Genomic DNA, 13,547 nt, shown 5'->3' with positions numbered 1-13,547 from the left:
CCTGTTATCCTCCACGCCTCTCAATTTTTCATTTAAAAAATGAGTCATTGACACTGTGGATATAGTAATAAAAACAGAATCATGCCATCCTAACAAATCCCTTAACTGAGAGCCAGAGGACTTTGATTTTATATGATCTTTGTAGATTGCTCTTATAATATTCAAGTCTGGTTTTATAAAATCAGTGAATAGTATGAGGAATATTGATCATTTCATGTAAAATTTTAATGTTTCAGTTTATTTATATAGAGATAGAATTTGAGAAATCTCAGAATTTTCTCCCCCAATTTAAATTCCAGCCTTTTGAATCAATATTTCCTCTCCATTTTACTACTAAGATCTTTTAAGCTTCCCGTTAAAAACCTGTCTCCTAAAGAACTAAAGATTCTGTGCCACAGTTTCTTTGTGTTTAAATTAGGACAGTATCCACTTCACAGATTACTCTAACAATTTAAGGAGCTAAGATATGAAAAGTTTTGAACAGTACATGTCACATGTCAAATGTTCAACAAATTTTAGATATTATCCTTATTATTTGATTTCAGAAGAAAATTTCAGGTTTTGTGTTGCCCTTACACATTGTTGCATACTAATTCAATCACCTGGTTTCTAAAAATCTCAAGGTCCATGCCTTGAGGTGATGTGCTTTTTTTTTTTTCTGACAAGAGGAGAAGCTTAGTTCCATTTTATTCCTAGTTAAAGGTTTATTGAAGGGAGTATTAAAATGTAATTCCTAGGATTTTAGGTATGAAAACATGAATTCACAAACTGAAAGTTTTCTTCCTTTTTATACCAATATTAAAAATCAGCAAAAAAAACTTAAGAGGCAATCATTAAGGACATGAAAGCATGAGACACGGAATCAGATGCCCTGGTATCAACTCATAACTCTGTCACTTTGAAATAAGATAACTAAATAAAGAGAACTTCTTGAAACAATGATAATGATTATACTAGTGTTATAGTGAAAATCAATTGAAGGAAATATGCAAAGCACTCTGCAAACTGTAATTTAATAATACTTGTCCCATTAAAAGTTTGGGGAAAAAAAAAACAGTGAACACACGGGAATGAAATGGGATCTTTATCAGACAGAAATGTTACTCTTTTTTAATGTTTCTTGTTCCATATAAACAGCGACAACATAGACTAATTCAACATTAAATTATATTCCCCTTCTTCAGAACGGACAACTACTTTTCTTGCTCTATTACACAAGTCATTCGGAAGATTAATGTAAAAAAAGTCCCCAAATCACACACTTGCAGAGAGGCCACCACAACTTTATTAAAAATATACATCTATAAGGAAATATGCTTGCCCAGAACTGTGTGTTCAACTTCAGACAGAAGCCACTTTTGATATTAATCATAGTGGCCAGGGATTATTTTTTCAAAATATCTTAAGTATTCCCCTTCATTTTTCTTATTAAAAACATGCCCTTGCCTCCACCAAGAAAGAGATTACGACTCAACTGAATGCAATATTATTATTCACATATTTTAGCAATTAAATATTTTTCATTAAGGTCTAGCAATTGCTATTTTTGGAGATACTGATATTGTGCAACTAATAGACTATAGTGCACTATAAAGATTCTTGTATATGCACTGGGAAACTAAAAAAAAATTGTGTAGCTTTACTGCAGTGTTCTGATCTGTGTTGTACAATATCTCAGAGGCATGCCTGTATTATTTCACTTATCCCACTGAGAATCACTCTTTACCTAGGATTAATTTTTGTGCATGGCAGAAAATAGTAATTGATTTTTCTCCCTTGTATATGGTCAGCTAACTTGTAACAATTATTGAAAACACTGAGCTTTTCATACTGTTTTACAGTGCTACCTTTGTCATGACTCAAATATCCACTGTCAACCTACATTTAAATAATCAGAGCTTCTCCAAAGAATAAGATATTTATTTGGGTATATGTATTCCATTCTAAACTATGAGTATATTCAAAGAAATTGAGGCAAGGGCAAATTTCTAATGAGAAATGATTCTGATAGCCTTTTGTGACAATATCAGGCAATCATGCAGAAGAATCCTTCCTATGTAACCTACCAGTTTTATTTCGAGTTTGTTGTTAGGATTAACACAAGTGACTCCATTTTGATTCTGACAACTTTCACATTTCTTTTACACCACAAATTCATAGGTTACTTCTAGCCTCTAATCTGTACCTTTGATCTTTTTATTATTTTTAAAATGAATTTACCAGAGTTCTATAGTCTTGGAAAGCAAGGACAGTTAAGGAAATCCCCTATACTTTTTTTTTTTTTTTTTCTGGGAACAAACTCACTGAAAAAGCCATTCTTCCTCATATGATTGAGTTGATACTCAGGGATACCTCTACCATCTCATCAGTTTGATTCTACAGCACCATTTATCCAATGCTTTATCCTAAATTTACCTGGAAATTGAACCATCAGACCATTCTAGTGCATTGCTTTTATGAAAAGAAAAAAAAAAAAAATGAACCTTCTTTCTGTCAAGTGGTAGTTACAGCTTGGAATCAGGTATCCAGGCTAAACCTCCACAGAAACTCAGAGATAAAAAATGATATCAGCTTTGTTGCTGTTTACATTTAAAATAAATAGCTCCAAGGAAACTTAAGAAAGACTTTGTTAGTTTGTAAAACTGAGGAGATGCCTATTTAGCTTTATAAAGATTTATATTCATCACAAAAGAAGAGATAAAGAAGGTAAGGCATTTCCTTTCTGGGACCAGGGAAAATTCAGTTATTTTAGAAGTTTGGCTTACCCTCACAGTTTATTCCTTTCAATATTTTGTAGTAACAAAAGTTTCCACAGTCCTTTCAGATTCTCAGTCTTTGTTTCATAAAGGGTTAGTTTAATTGTTTGGCACCATTGGTCCCTCAGAACAAAGACCTTGTTAATTCACGTAAAGGAACTTAACTTTTCATCCTCACAGGAACCAAAACCTTGACCTATGATGTTCCCTGCTCTTTTATTTCTATCAGGAAATATCTAGTAGAGCCAAACCTTAGCCAACATTAATATGTAGAACAGCTGCAGCTGCTCCCTAACACAAGGAGAAACTCTCCCTAATCCTTGCTTACTTCTTCCTAAAAGAAAATTTAAAAGTGTATTCTGCCTGGTCTTGCAGATGTTTGAAGATTTCCTGGTTAAAATATTCTTTCTATTGTCATAGTTGCCATCCCTCTCTTGGAATAATCTTTTTTTTTTTAAATTTTTTATTTTATTTATTTTTTCTTTCTTTGAAAACTTTTTTTATTTATATATGACAGCAGAATGCAGTACAATTCTTATTACACATATAAAGCACAATTTTTCATATCTCTGGTTGTATACAAAGTATATTTACACCATTTGTGTCTTCATATAGGTACTTTGGATAATAATGTCCATCCCATTACACCATCATTTCTAGCCCCATGCCCCCTCCCTTACCCTCCAACCCCTCTACTCTGTCTAAAATTCGTCTATTCTTGCCATATTCCCTCTCCCTATCCCCCTATGAGTCAGCCTCCTTATATCAAAAAAAAAAAAAAATTCAGCATTTGGTTTTTTGGATTGGCTAACTTCACTTAGCATTATCTTTTCTAACTCCATCCATTTACCTGCAAATGCCATGATTTTATTCTCTTTTATTCTGCAATAATATTCCATTGTGTATATATGCCACATCTTTTTTTATCCATTCATCTATTGAAGGGCATCTAGGTTGGTTCCACAGTTTAGCTATTGTGCATTGTGTTGCTATAAACATTGATGTGGCTGTGTCCCTGTAGTATGCCGTTTTTAGGTCTTTTGAGTATAGACCAAGGAGAGGGATAGCTAGGTCAAATGGTGATTCCATTCCCAGATTTCCAAGGAATCTCCATACTGCTTTCCTTGTTTGATAGTACTATACTTATTACCATTGCTTTGTAATATATCTTAATATCTGGTAAAGCAAATTTTTTCACTCAAGACAAACTTCTTATTTTGGAGACTATATCTTAAGGAAATAATCCAAAGTATATAAAATAGTTTCATTACACTGTTTATCAAAATTAAAACTACCTTGCATAAATTATGATTTCTTTATTAAGATAGAATATTAAACTTCCCTTGAAATGAATGGACCACATTAGATAATGATGATTCAAGGACAATCACCACCTTGCAATCAGCAAGTCCTTGAATGATGAAATGTAAAAGAAAAGAGTGGGAAATGCATTTAAAATAGTGCTGAAGGACCAATTAAACAATCATTAAAATAGAAGTTATGAAAAGTTCCTGAAGACAAAAAGCAGATTAGAATGAATTGATAGAAATACAATAGCAAGGGAAACCAAGGCCCAAGGTCTAAACAGGAAAAAAAAATTATATAAAGATGTAAGTGGTTGCAAAGTTGTGGACATGTGATAATCTTGAGTCAATAAATTCAACTCAAGATAATAACAGGTAAAGGTCCAGCATAAATCATCATAGTAATTAAGTGAAGAAATATTCAAAACATCTTGGTTATATATTGATTCTACTTTGTATTTTTTCAAGTGAAATGTTGGTGATATTAAGACTCCATCTGGGTCTGGGGTTGTAGCTCAGTGGTAGAGTGCTCACTTAGCACATGCAAGGCCCTGGATTCTACACATAGAAATAAATAAATAAATAAATAAATAAACTAATGATATTGTGTCCAACTACAACTAAAAAATAAATATATATTTTAAAAGACTCCCATCTGGAATCTTGACTATCTTAGGAATTCTGCACAAAAGACTCCTGGAGGAGCTTGAGATGAAAGAACCAAACTACATTATAATCAATCCACCCATGACCCCACTGCAAGGGTAGGGGACTCTCAGAACCAGGAACTAAAATATCTGCAGAGTCCTTATAACCCCACATCCTGTATCTTCTCCCAAAACAACCAAGCGAGGCTTCTTTCTGTAATCTCAGCCTGTGTCTACATTTAGACAAAATGGACATTGTTAAATAAATAGTGATTGAAAAATGTAGAAAGTATAAAAGTTATGAAATGTTCTAGAGTCTTTTTGTATTTACCTTGTAGGTATATTATATTCTCTCACGGTGTCCTTTTGGAGTAGAAGATGGGAAGAAAAGGTTTGGGATTGATAGACTGCTAACTTCTAATACCTATTCATCTGCCTACCCACTCCATGATGTAAGTACAGATTTGGCTTTGAAATTTACTCTTACATTTGCAAATTGTTTTGTTGTGAGATAGAGTCATCCACTTGATTTCTTTTTTCTTAAAATTTGACTAATTCATTCATGATGGGAAAATTCCCGAAGACCTCAATTTGAGAACTCCCCCAGCTATGCTGAAACACCTTGCCAATGCCTCTTGTTGCTGAGGTTTCCAATGTAAGTTCATTTTTTAAAAGTAATTGCATTTACATATGAATTTTTAAAAACCCATTTTGAAAATAGTCAGATTAGTCAACATTTTAGAAGATAATATTTGGAAATTTCTATCTGAACTTATCAGGTCTTTCTCTTAAAGCTTTTATTTTATTTTATTTTATTTTTACAGCACTTGAGATGGAACTCAGGGCCATTCATATGCTCAAGTACTCTACCACAACCCCAACCCTTTTTTAAAAATTTTAATTTTGAGACAGGATCTAAGTTCACCAGGCTGGCCTCTAACTAGTAATCCTGTGGCCTTGGACTTCTAAGTAGTTGAGATTGTACTTGTGTGCTACCATTCCTGGCTTCTCATAAAGTTTTGAAGCCATGATGGATTTAGATTACATTCATTCATGTATTCATCAGTCAAATACATAATAGGTTTCTGTTACATGGAAACATTCTCCTAGGTATTATTGGAACACAACCAGGAGTCCAAGCTCACAGACTAGGCAGTTCCTAGAAATAAAGGTTGTACACTACTGCACTACAAGTTATAGGTTTCAGTCTATAAGAACAATTCAGACTAATAATTGAGATTAAGAATTCTTCTCTGGGACTGGCAAATCAAAAAATACTGAGACTTATAGATTCCATAAGGAAGTGACTTTTTACATGATGTACCCATTGAATCAAACTTGAAAACAGCCTGGCAACCAAGCCCTAGTTTCTGGGGTTTCTGAGGGAAATCTACTGATTTAGATAGTCAGTGTATTCATTTCACTATCTGCTGACAATAGTGCATTTAATTTAATTTGGGATCATCCCTTGGATCTTTTCTTTTATTCCAGTTCTAATCTCCTGTACTTAAAGACTTTTTGATGATAGTCTCTTTGCAAGAAACATATTCTCTGACAATATAGAAGAAACAAATATTTTCACTGAAATAAGTAGCAGATAAATCATTGTCAATTTTCTGGAGGTGGTGTTGTTACAACAATTTCCAAAATCCCAAAGCAAAAAACTTTCCTCAATCTTCTGTGTCATGCTGTATTAATCAATACTATGAGAATTCACTCCACTCTAGTTTGACACTGATGAGTTTATTAATTTTCATGTTTCCTATAAGAATAAAATAGAATTTTCCAAAATGCATGACCATCTTGAATAAGAATATCAATTCATTTGCACCTAACTTAAGTTTTAGAGATCTCAACCATCCTTTTCCCTCCTGTAATGACCTCCCCACCCAACACACCACACCAAAAAACAAATATTTTTCCCCCAGGGCAAAATCATTGCTTGGAGATTATGGATTCTAAATGCCATAGGCATTTGGTAAAGTAGAGAAATCTAAAGTAGATTAAGGAACATTCTTGAACACATTCTATGTCAGTCTTTCTTCACAAAAGGCTTATTGTTTTTTGAGTACTTTTGTTTGTTCACTTTTAGGGCATTAATTCTCTTCTTTCTATGTCACGTCATGAGGCCAAACTAACATCCTCACCCACCAACAAATTGAATCTATACATCTAGCTTTTTAGCAAGTGTCATGCTCATTGGAAATTCAGTGATATGGAGTTGTCTTTAGAGATACCTATAACTTAACAGCCAATTAATTGTACTTTTCTTACCTTCACTTCTTTTTTTTTTATTTTTTTTATTGTTGGTCGTTCAAAACATTACATAGTTCTTAATACATCATATTTCACAATTTGATTCAAGTGGGTTATGAACTCCCAATTATACCCCGTATACAGATTGCTGAATCACATCAGTTACCCTTCCATTGATTGACAAATTGCCTTTCTAGTGTCTGATGTATTCTGCTGTCTGTCCTATTCTCTACTATCCCCCCTCCCCTCCCCTCCCCTCCCCTCCCCTCCCCTCCCCTCCCCTCCCCTTTTCTCTCTCTACCCCTTCTACTGTAAATCATTTCTTCCATTTGTATTATCTTGTCTTACCCCTCCTTTCCTCTTATATGTCCTTATGTATAATCCTGAGGATCGCCTTCCATTTCCATGCGATTTCCCTTCTCCTTCCCTTTCCCTCCCACCTCTCATCCCTGTTTAATGTACATCTTCTTCTCAAGCTCTTCGTCCCTACCCTGTCCTTGTTTACTCCCCTTATATCAAAGGGGTCATTTGGTATTTGTTTTTTAAAGATTGGCTAGCTTCACTTAGCATAATCTGCTCTAATGCCATCCATTTCCCTCCAAATTCTATGATTTTGTCATTTTTTAATGCAGAGTAATACTCCATTGTGTATAAATGCCACATTTTTTTTATCCATTCATCTATTGAAGGGCATCTAGACTGATTCCACAATCTTGCTATCGTGAATTGTGCTGCTATGAACATTGATGTAGCAGTGTCCCTGTAGCATGCTCTTATTAGGTCTTTAGGGAATAGACCGAGAAGGGGAATAGCTGGGTCAAATGGTGGTTCCATTCCCAGCTTTCCAAGAAATCTCCATACTGCTTTCCAAATTGGCTGCACCATTTTGCAGTCCCACCAGCAATGAACAAGAGTGCCCTTTTCCCCGCATCCTCTCCAGCACTTATTGTTGTTTGACTTCCTAATGGCTGCCAATCTTACTGGAGTGAGATGGTATCTTAGGGTAGTTTTGATTTGCATTTCTCTGACTGCTAGAGATGGTGAGCATTTTTTCATGTACTTATTGATTGATTGCATGTCCTCCTCTGAGAAGTGTCTGTTCAGGTCCTTGGCCCATTTATTGATTGGGTTATTTGTAATCTTATTGTCTAATTTTTTGAGTTCTTTGTATATTCTGGTTATTAGGGCTCTATCTGAAGTGTGTGGAGTAAAGATTTGTTCCCAGGATGTAGGCTCCCTGTTTATCTCTCTTATTGTTTCTTTTGCTGAGAAGAAACTTTTTAGTTTGAGTAAGTCCCATTTGTTGATTCTAGTTGTTAACTCTTGCGCTATGGGTGTCCTATTGAATGTAAGTTGACATACTGGATTTTCCCTTATCTGCTTTACAGAATCATTTGTACAAGATTCCTATATAGGCTACTTTTTTCTTTTCTTTTTAATTTTATTTCTCAAAATTCAGTAGAAATCTATAGAAGAAAGAAGTTGGAATATGTACAATACAAAATTTTACACTCTATCATATATATTTTCATATGTGCTAAATTTTAAACATAGTGTGCATTCAGTGTGGTCCTCAGTAGTTCAGTTGTCTACATAAATAGTAGAACAGAATGTATTACACAGCTAAATTTGTACACAGTATTTTATTTGCCTAGCCAGGAAGAGATCTTAGCAAAGCTATTTAGTATCGAACAATGGGTAGGGAAGTCATACATGAGATAATACTGAGGCTCTTAAGTGCTAAAATTTGCAATAATTTACATTTGTTGGCAAGTGATTATTGGTGATAACCAAAGAGAACTGTACAAGAATTTCTTCCTGGCATAGCAGTGTTACTTAGATCATTCACTTAACTCTGCTTTGGGTTTAATTCTTCTAGCTATAAAATAAAAACATTGGCCTATCTCTTAATTCTGAGCTGGCTACATAGCAATTGAATCTCTAAGCTTAGATGAGTAAAGAGCACTTGAATAGAGAAGGCAGGGAATTTTAGGTGAAGGGAACAGTTTGAGCAGAGGCCAAGTCTCAAATTTTAACTCATATTTTTAGTTAGCTGTGTAAAAACTTAGTAAATAATCACTATTAGCACTAGCAGTATGAATTTTGATGGATTTTAGTAATCAAATTCACATCAGTGGAATATGAAACATAAAACTAAAAGAGAGTATTAGTCTTGTCCTTTAACCTCCTGGGGGTAGGGAAAAAAAGCATTCATTTACTTTTTCCTTGTCTACTTTTTACTTTGTCTTTTGTTTCTTCTTCTTGAATATTTATAGGGCCAATATTGGAAGCCAGCAGAACCTCCCAGTACTGTCAATGAAAGGTATACACTCTATCAGAATTGGGCACGCTTTTCCTATTTTTACAAGGAGCAGCCTTTAGATTTAATTAAGTAAGTATCTTACAATGAAAACTATGCTATTACATTTTGCTACCATTTTCACCCATTACATTTTATATCTTCTCTGTCTCATAATTTTCACCATCAAGTAATTCATTTGGGAGCAGAATATTGTTGCCAAAATCCATGAGATCATCAGGTTCTGCCTCTTAAAAGTTATATAAAGTTGGTCAAATCACTTGGCTATTAAGAGGGTCATCTGTAGAAGAAAAATAACAAAAGTACTTTCTTTTGGATTTATTTAATAATTAAATAGACACATGTATTTGCTAGCATTGGGAAGAGCACTTACTTCTCAGTGCATATTAGTGTAGATTTTCTTCTATAGTAGGAGAATCTAGAAGATAGGAGGAAGGTAACAGGTAGATTTTTGTGTGTATGTTGATCTTAGAGATCTGTAAGTCATTTGCTCAATAACCTGAACTGTCTTCAGATCGTTTTATTAACTGAGCAAGAACAATATGGTTGCAGGTTTTCAAGTTGAAAGATAACAATGTTTCATGTACACAGGCCATTGAGAGACTCTGCTATGATATCAGTAAAGGAAAAATCAGATTACAGATGCCCCTGCCACTAGAGTCAATATTTTTATATAATTTATGCATGTACTGTGATACTTTCACATAGCCAGTGACTCTGTCAATCATTAATCAGACTCATTCTTGGATGACTATTTTAAGTTTTGAAAAATCATCATTTAATTTTTTAAGTGACAGAATAGCACATTTATGAAAAATTTAAGTAATAAAAATGTAAAAATTTTAAGTGGAAATTCCATTTCTGGCAAACTCCATAGAACAAACTTCTCTTGCTTTGTGATATCTATTTAGTTCTATTTTTATGTGTCTGCATAAGAGAATATACATAAATATATTTTCACCTGTGGTATTTTTTGATGTACTGATTAGCTATCCATAAGCAATTTTTGTTAAAGTGTCTGTTATAATCTTTTGGCATTTTTATCATTTTTATGATGCTGAGAATTTCTTTTTCTCCACTAAATAATATATCACTAATATCAGACACTAAGATCTGTCTCATACTTTTTAACAGTATGCAAGAACTTTTTATGTATTTTATAGGGCATTTGTGAGTTTTTCTAGTGCAAAACATTAGATTGTCCTGTATTTTTTTACTGTTGCATTCAGTGTTGTCAGAAATATCTGCTATTGGAGAATATATTAGTAGGATGTTTTTTAAGGAACAAAGTTGTGAGAATGAGGGTTTCCATGTTTTACATTTTTCAAAATGTTTTTATTCACCTAACATTATTCAACTATCTACCATAAGTGGACATTTAATAAGTATTCCCCAGGGTTGGTTTTCAGAATTCTAGATCTGTAGACACATTATGTCTCCGATTAGTGCTGGTGTATTTGTAATATCTTGTTAACACCTGCTAATTTCCTTTTGCAACTAGAAGGAAGTTCAGATATTCCTTTGGATGACAGTGTGTATCTTAAATTCAATAACTATAAAACTTTTCATCCTGTTAATCATTTCCCATATATAGCAAGCAGAGTGTTTCATTTTCAACAATGGAATAAAAAAATTAGCAGAAAATTTATTCTAAGTACCAATAGCTGAGTAAAGGTGTTTAGTAGATAACTGAAAAGGCAACAGAAAAAAATACTACATTATCACAGAAGTAGCAACTGCAGGAAAGAGCCATTATCCTTAGAATTTGCTCACAGTGGTTATGGAAAGGATCTTCATTCTTAACAGTTACTAATATGGCATTATGTAAAAATGTGGATGTGTAACCGATGTGATTCTGCAATCTGTATTTGGTGTAAAAATGGGAGTTCATAACCCACTTGAATCTAGTGTATGAAATATGATATGTCAAGAGCTTTGTAATGTTTTGAACAACCAATAAAAAAAGAATGTACAATGAAATATTAGTGGTAAAAGGACTACAATGTATTTAACTTATTTTCAAGTGGTTCAGGTAAAGATATATGTGTGGACAATCATATACACCCATAAAAAGAGGGAGAGAAAATGTATATGGAGCAAAATGCTTACAATGAAAAAAATCAGAGCATTCTATGAATTGTACTTTCAATTTTTCTTTGTTATTTGAGTCATTTCCAAATGAAACCTTTAGCAAAAGGAGAGTTCATATGATCTATTTATTATCAACAAAGTTACCTGAAAATTCAATGGGGATGATGCTGATACAAATGGATATGTGTATCCAAAACATAAATCTTGATACTTTAACATAAGAAGATTTAAATTAACTTGAACTGAAGCGGACCATAGAACTAAGTGTAAAAGCAAAAACTACAAAGTGGGTTTTTTTTTTTTTTTTGTACCAGGGATTGAACCTAGGGATATCTAACTCCTGAGCCACAACCCTAGACCTTTTTATTTTTTTATTGTGAGACAGGGTCTCACCGAGTTGCTTTAGGACCTTGCTAAATTGCTGAGACTGGCTTTGAATTTGCATTCTTCCTGCCTCAGCTTCCCAAGCCTCTGGGATTACAGGAATGTGACACCATGCCTGGCAAAACAAAACAAAACAAAATAAAACAAAACAAAACAAAAAACCCTGAAAGTGTTTTCAAGAGAGTATAGAGAAAAATCTATATGAATTTGTGTTAGGCATAAACTCACATAAGACACCAAAACACTATAAGAAAAACGATATGTTTGATTTAATCAAAATTAAAAATATAGTCTCCTTAAAAGATGGTCACAAAAATCAAAAGACAAATTACAGAACAATAGAAGAAAACTTTTACAATAGACATAATAGAAGACTCTTACCTATAGTACTTAAGGAACTCTTATAATTCACTAATAAGGCAAAATAATTTTAAATGACAAAAGATTGCAATAGATACTTCCCCAAACGATCATGTTTACTGATGATTAATAAGTACATAAAAGCTCAATATTATCATTTATAGGGGGAATAAAAATTAAAATGTTATTGAGATATCTCTTTTTACCCCCTATATCAGCTGAAGTTAAAAAAAAACAACACTCACAAGAAGCACTGGCAGGGCTGCAGCACTATGTGAAATCTCAAACACTGCTGGTGGAAATACATTATGGTACTGCACCTTTACAAACCAGTGTGAAGATTTCTTATAAATGCATAGTTTCTGTGTTAGTCAGCAGTTTCACTTACGTATAACCAGAAAAAATGAAGCAAATGTCTACAGAAGCATCATTATATGAATATTCATGACAGTGTAACTTCTAATAATAAAAATCTGGAAACAACTCTCCATGTACTGATGAGTGTATAAACAAATTATCATACATTCATACAGTGGATATTTTCCCTCAGAAATAAACAGAAACAATTTATGCAACATCTTCATTTCTCTGATGTTGCATTAACATGGCAAACCACTGAAAACTACATACTCTGTTTCCATTTAAAAACATCATTATGTAAAAGACACAGCAATAGGGACTGACTTTAGAATAGCCATTTTCCAGAACTCAGTGCAAGGGAAGGGTCAACTTCAGGGGCTATAGGGAACTTTTTATTTGATAGAAGTGCTGTGTATGTGATTGGAATTGTAATTACATGAAATGAAAGCCTGAATTTGAAATTCTTGAACTATGCATTTAAACCAAGTGTATTTATCATATGTGAATTATACTGTGTTAGTCAGCTTTTCATTGCTGTGACAAAAACAAGTTTGAAGAGGAAAAGTTTGCTTTATATTCGGAGGTATCACTTCATGGTTGCCTGTTTCATTGATTAGAGTTTGGGATAGAGCAGAAATCATGACAGAAGGGCTGTGGAGGAAAGCTGCTCATAACATGGCAGCCAGGAAGCACACACACACACACACACACACACACACACACACAGAGAGAGAGAGAGAGAGGCACCAAGGACATATTATCTTGAAGAACATGCCCCTCCAGTGTCCTGCTTCCTCTAGCCATTTCCACCTGCCTACAGTTACTACTCAGTGGTCCATTTAAATGATTAATCCACTAATGAGGTTGTATCTCACATGGTCCAATCTTTTCCTAAAAGCCCTACCTCCGAAACTTGCTGCATTGGGGACAGTAGTTTCAAACAATCTTTTTTAGAAAAAAAAAAATTCAAGATTCAAACCATAACATACTCAATTTGATTTGATTGAAAAACAAAAATAAAAAAGAAAAAATCCTGTTAAGATTTATCTTTGGGATAAAATAATAGTTT

At 33.6% G+C, this 13,547-nt stretch overlaps 1 protein-coding gene across 2 annotated transcripts in view; it reads left to right on the top strand.

Annotated features, from left to right (window-relative positions):
* Ano5 (anoctamin 5) overlaps positions 1-13,547 on the top strand; it is a 97,030-nt gene that overhangs the window by 39,749 nt on the left and 43,734 nt on the right. For both annotated transcript variants that reach the window (XM_026384111.2, XM_026384112.2), the window contains exons 8-9: positions 5,046-5,159; positions 9,240-9,355. In XM_026384111.2, coding sequence (XP_026239896.2) covers positions 5,046-5,159; positions 9,240-9,355 — 230 coding nt within the window. The remainder of the gene's footprint in view (positions 1-5,045; positions 5,160-9,239; positions 9,356-13,547) is intronic.

Source organism: Urocitellus parryii, chromosome 4, assembly GCF_045843805.1.
Source record: "Urocitellus parryii isolate mUroPar1 chromosome 4, mUroPar1.hap1, whole genome shotgun sequence".
Lineage (NCBI taxonomy): Eukaryota > Metazoa > Chordata > Mammalia > Rodentia > Sciuridae > Urocitellus > Urocitellus parryii.
This window is presented reverse-complemented; position numbering and strand designations above follow the sequence as displayed.